This window comes from Populus euphratica, unplaced genomic scaffold (assembly GCF_000495115.2).
Source record: "Populus euphratica unplaced genomic scaffold, PopEup_1.0 scaffold219.1, whole genome shotgun sequence".
NCBI lineage: Eukaryota > Viridiplantae > Streptophyta > Magnoliopsida > Malpighiales > Salicaceae > Populus > Populus euphratica.
In genome coordinates this window covers 204,462-211,021 of record NW_011500102.1, presented here as the reverse complement: position 1 = coordinate 211,021, position 6,560 = coordinate 204,462, and the positions used below count along the sequence as shown (strand labels likewise).

The window sequence follows — 6,560 nt, the reverse complement described above, 5'->3', positions numbered from 1 at the left end:
ACTTTGAAGAGATGGTCGGACAGTATTTTTCAAGGCACTAATCCATCCAACAATCATGCGCAAATCTCTATTTATGTTTCCTTCTTTCTTTCTTTTTTCCTCATCTTTATCCATTTGGATGCTGATAATGCAATAGGATCTCCCTTTGAATATGTAGTGATATCCAATAATAGAAGGCAACGGGTCTCAGTATGAGATGCCATTTGGTAAGTGATCTAACACTTGTTAAATGGATGGTTAAAAAATTTAATGCAAGGTACAATGGATCTTGTGCTCTGTGTAAAGGTATTTTTGTGTTTCTTAATTTTTATGATTGATTTAATATTGTGGTTGTGTTTATTTTTTAAAATATTTTTTATTTAAAAATATATTAAAATAATTTTTTTATTTTTTATTTATTTTTATTATTAATATATTAAAATGATCTGAAAATATTAAAAAAATAATTTCAAATAAAAAAATACTTTTTTTTTCAAAAATATTTTTAAAATATAAAAATAAATAGGATATTATTCACCTCTTTAACTATAACTTCAGTCTCATGTATCTATTAAAAAAAATCTTGTTAAAATTAGAGAATTTCCACAAATTTTTTATTCAATGTTTGGCTTGAAATTCAAACTAGATCATGTGTTCTAGCATCCTAGAATTATTAAGCCGCATCCTAGAATTATTAAGCCAACTCCATAGACTTTATTTATCTATTTGTATTTATTTTACAATAATCCTTCATAAATTGCATTGAAGATCTTTAAAAACGAAGAAGAAGAAAAATCCTTTAATTGCATGCAAATTACAAAATTGTGTTATTAATATTAATGTTCCTTTCAACAACAATTACCAAGATATTTATACCTTCTCAAACTCTTAACTATTAAGATTAAGATTATAGTTTTAAATTTTATCTCAATAAGTCAATTTAGCTAACAAAGATCTAAGCTGATTTAAATTTTATTCAAAATTATTTATGTAATTATTCTAATTAAATTTTAAGTGATTCGGTAATTCAACCTATTTATTAGAATAACCCGGTCAATTTTTTGATATGACTTAATTAACTTTATTTTAAAAAAATTACATCATTTTAGTTTTTTTTTAAATATTTTTATTCAAAATAATGTGTGTCATTTTGAATAAGAATTGCAAGAAAAAACAATTAATCTAGATTGATCAACTAACCCATAAGATGAAAGGTCCAATCCATTGGCTACGGAATAGATTAGGTAAAGTTTTAGAACTATAATTAAAATATCCCTACAAAAATAACATGTGATAACTGGTGTTTGTTATTCCAAAGTTTGGAATAAAAAGCAAGGTAAGTAGTGCAAATAATTTAGGGTAATGTATTTATTTTTCAGTTAACTTATTTTTTAAAATGTTTTTTGTTTGAAAATATATTAAATTAATGTTTTTTGGTGTTTATTTATAGTTTTTATATGCTAAAATTAAAATTAAATTTTTTTTATTTTTTTAATATATTTTTAATTAAAAAATACTTTTATAAAAACACTCTACACCACGTTACTAAACATGTATTTAAAACATGCATTTAATACGGATGGCGATAGGGTTACCCTGAAATATCACGCAAGCTACCACCAAGGGATGCGGTCAGGTGGTGGGTGGGATTGGAGGTTTTTATAATTTCTTTTTATTTGCATGATGGATTGTTATCTAGAATCTAGTCACCATTACAGTGATAGGGAAATCGTGAGAGATTTAATTTAAAATTTATTTATACATACTAAATATCAAAACACTATAAAAATTTATTTAAATTATCAAATAATCTGAAAATACTAAAAAAAAATATCAACTAAATTATAAAAATTAAAATCAAACTTATTATTAAAATCATAAACACCGACAGTTTTCTCTTACTTTAAGTAACTTTATCTTTTTTATTTTAATTCTAATTATTTCAAAATGAATTATTAAACCAAATAATTCATGTGAGTCGTGTATTTCTTATGTGTTTTATATTTTATATTTATTTTTTTAATTTGGTATTTTTACAATAATACCAAACTTAATTTCATCATTATAAAAGAATTTAATTAAAAGGAAAAAAAGTTTGAAAACTGAAAAAAACTTCTAATCTTTTAATATAAATTTATTTTAGTAAGCAAACGAGCACGATATGCATACTTTCAAGATAATGTTCAAGCTTGGGGGCATCGGAGACAAAATATAAAGATTATAACGTGAAATGTGCTAAATTTGTCATAGTTTAACATGAAAATGTTAAGATACATGTGCGTGTGACAATCTTATATTACTTGGAGAGATATTAAAATTCTTGTAAAGTGGACTGCTGATTGAAATAAGAAAAATAAATTAATAAACACGATTTTATCCTATAGAATGAGAATTTTCTTTTTGCTTAAACTCTAACTAATGACAATGTAATAGTTACTCAATACAATTTATTTTGAATAAAAAAATAGATACAAGTGAAAAAAAGAATAAAATTCATGACGAAATAAAAGTGATAAAAATATATGCCTCGTATCTCTTTAATGTTTATATCTATTTATTTCTATAAAATTAGTTTTATTGAGTAACTTAATAGAATATTGCTAGTTGTGACTTGAACACCATAAAATCTTCTTAGTTAACCCTGTAAATGGATAGTCGATAGAAAAGAACAACACATGCGAACCATAAAATCCAATTACATTTGTATTTTTTTAAACTTAGTTTGTTCACTTTTATTGAAATTAAAGAAATTTTTTTTAATAAACTTTTATTGCAAAGAAAAATTTGAAATCACCCTATAATCAAGTAACATTGAAATCAAAATATTTTTTATTTTAAATATTAAAATTTTATTTATCATTTACTTATAAATAATTCATTTATATCATACAGGTTACGAGACAAAAAAAATCCAAAAAATATGTTAAAAGAAAATAATTTTTCAGACTGAAATGACATGGTAGTTTAGAAGAATTTCAAGATGTCATATATTTCAGAAATTGTATGAACGATACACATTTAGCAAGTGATGTCTACACATTTTACTCGATGGTCATAGTTTGGTGCAAGGAACTAAAGCCAGTGTATTCATGGTTTCTTTACCATGCATATCAACAACTCTATTTTGTTTGTTTTGCATGGGAAATAAATGATAAGATTTTTTTAATTTTATCTATTTTTTGTATTTTTTATTTTTTTTATAAATATATTTAATCAACAAGATTTTTACCACGCAGGCTATAGTACTTAAATGTGGAGCCTAACCCAATAAAGTTTTTTGTGGAAATGCATGCGCGGAGTGATGACAGTCAAAAATAGATGCAACAATTCAAGAACAGTTGGGCTCAATACTTTACGATATGTTGATTTTCAACTATTTTTGTAAGTTATTATTTACATGAATTTATTTTTTTCTTTTTCAGGAGATATATAATAGTCGATTGAAGGATAGATACGGAGACAATCTTTCAACCCATCTGGATATCGGTTTAGATTTGTAGTTGAAGGCAAGATTATCTAGCGAGCCTATTAGAAATTTGGTATATGAACTCTTTAATATTACAGTCAAAACTTACAGATGACTTGTGATGTTTTGACCATTGAATATTTTCAATCAATCTCAAGTACTTAAATTCTAGAGTTTAAGACAATGTTAGACCAATAAATACATGATCAAACAATTCATCTTAATAAAAAAATATAAACAACTCATTACATATTATCATAACCTAACTTATGACAATATAAATTCACAAAAATGAAAAAAATTAAGTTTTGGATCAAGACAAAACAAATTAAAAGTCCTGAGAATTTAAATGGATTATAAGTCTGGGAGCCAATTGTGGTAGAAAAAGAAAGAATTGATAAGTTTAGGGACTTAATTATACTTAAAATTAATTTAATTAATGAAATCAAGAGCTTAATTGAGAAAATATTAAAAATTTGAGGTTGATTTAGGTCCAACTTGGAAGAAATTAAAGTCCAATACCCTTGTGTAAAAGGCGCTGCAAGCAGGGTTTAATTACAATTTGGTACAGGGTCCGATTGAAAAATGTTAAAACATCGAGGACCAAATTGAAAAACAGCCACCTCACACTGTGCCGTTTCACGCCCATCGATCGTCGTCTTACTCTGGAAACAGATGGAAGCCACCGGTGAAGAAAAAAACAAAACGCCTCAACACAAGCCAAATTTAGCCTACCGAGGTCCCCAATCCAAGCAGACTTCCTACCGGACACGCTACTGGAATCCGGGCCAAAGTCTACCACCAACAGTCCAGGCATACTGTTGGCGTCGGAATCTTAGCAGTAAACTAACTCACCAAGCCATGCTTATCAGGAGGAGAGACGTAGGTTGGGGCAGAGAAGGAAGATCCATATAAATACCAAGGAAATCAACGATCAAAAGGGGGAGGGAAGAAAACAAAAAAAGACGGCAGAGGAGAGAACATGAGAGAAAGAACAAACCAAAAAAGAGACGAGAGAGATAGAACAGGAAAGAACAAGGAACAAGAGAGAACTTGAATACAGGAACTTCGCCCAGCATCTGCAGTCTTGCGCAAATTCTCTGCAAAACAGGTAAGTCCTCTGTCTTTCCCCGCTCTCATTTTAATTCATTAGGCACTGTTCATTCTGCGATTTAATTACCCAGGCTCTGTAGCAAGCGTGCGTGAATAGCTCATGCCCGTTTGCAGCTAGAGATTAAACTGGCCGGGTTACTGGTCTGAACCAGTAACCGGGCTGGACTTCTGGGTTTAATTCAGCTTATAACCTAGCTTAAAAAAATAGCTGGGTCTGGGCCTCAGGCCCAGCTGGACCAACCCTTATACATTCTCCATATTTTTTATGCCCAAAAAAGCTCCTTTGATATCAGTACATTCCCAAAATATATGTGGATTTTCATGGGTTTATATATGGACCCCTCACGCATTGTTTTGTTTTTTTATTTGCATTCTGTTTTTTATTTCTTTCCTCGCTGTATGCATATTGTTAAGTGCAAATTTATTATATAATACTTCTTTCATGTTTGACTAAAAAGAGTACATATAATAAAAAAGATTAAAAAAACATAGAAAAATTATTTCTTCTTCATTAAAAATTCAAAACTTTATGATCTTATTTACTAATACTAGGGTTAGAAATATTAAATTTTTTTAAGTTTTTACAATATCTATTAACATTAAAATTAAAAATATTTGAAAGTATTGTTTATTAACATCAAAATATAGAAAAAATAAAAAATATTTTTTAATAATTTTAGATAAAACTAATAATGCATCTTGTTTCAATAAAATATTTAAATAGTACTAATATTTTTTTTATGTAATCAATTCTATATCATAAAATTTTTATTAATTAATTAAAATTTTTAATTATCATAATATTATTAAATGGTAGCTTTTTAAACAAGAAAGAATAAGATATTAAATATTTTTTATTCTAATGAATTATTTTAATCAATCACCGTATATCCGAGTATAACATAAATTATAAAAAATTGTGCCGAATAATAATAAAAAACATCTCATGGTACAATATGAACCCAGGCTTGAGCGGCCGAAAATGTGGGGATATATGAAATTGACAAGACAGCAACGTAGGTCAACCATGGAACATGGTTATATCAGCAAAACGCGGACATCTATGACATTGTGTAATTTTTATATCATCGTATCATTTGTCTTTTTCTTTTTCTTTTTCTTTTTAATTTTTTCTACAGATAATCACATGATCCAAAAGGGGAATCCAATTAATATTTCTTTATGCATTTCCAAATGAGCACGCTATGCATGCTTCCAAGAAAATGCTCAAGCTCAGGAGGCAAAATAATAAGATTTCAACATGAAATGTGCTAAATTTGTCATAGTTTAACATGAAAATGTTAAGATACATGTGCGAGATACAATCTTATATTACTTCAGAAATATTAGGAACTCTCCCATGATTAACTCCTTTCACTTCGAGTGTATTTCATCAGTTAATTCTTGATTTTTAAATTATACAATCGGACTCCCATCAATTATTAAATTTTTATTTTTTTAAATTAAACACTAATTTAATTATTTTTAGTTTTTACATTTAATAAAGTTTATAATTTTTAACCAAACTTCAATATTTATATAATTAAATCCTTGATTTTAACTAAATTAGCTTTTAAAAAATACAATTCAGTACATAAACTTCAATATTTTATAAGTTAATCCCTGATTTTTAAATTATGCAATCAAACACCTATCAATCATTAAATTATTTTTTAAAATTAAACACTAATTTAATTGTTTTTAGTTTTTACATTTCATAAAGTTCATAATTAAATCCTTGATTTTAACTAAATTAGCTTTTTAAAAATACAATTCAGCATATAAACTTCAATTTCTTTTATTAAAAGTCCAAATTAAACTAAAAAATTAAACCCTCAGTTAAATTCAATTGACCTTGAAAAAAATTTAATTGAATTCTTAAACATTTAACTTTGAGTTTCTCTTTCCATATTGAATTTTTTTGTGGTCTTTATCAATTAAAATTAAGTTATTAATTTTTCCACCTTGAATATTTAACTCGTCATTGGAAATTTTTAAAGTG

The 6,560-nt window shown here is 26.6% G+C and overlaps 1 protein-coding gene across 1 annotated transcript in view; it reads right to left on the bottom strand.

Annotated features, from left to right (window-relative positions):
* The window catches only part of LOC105109506 (transcription factor bHLH30-like), a 2,545-nt gene extending 1,857 nt beyond the window's left edge, over positions 1-688 (bottom strand). Inside the window, exon 1 of the mRNA XM_011004235.1 lies at positions 684-688. Coding sequence (XP_011002537.1) covers positions 684-688 — 5 coding nt within the window. The remainder of the gene's footprint in view (positions 1-683) is intronic.
* Between the last annotated feature and the right edge of the window lie 5,872 nt (positions 689-6,560).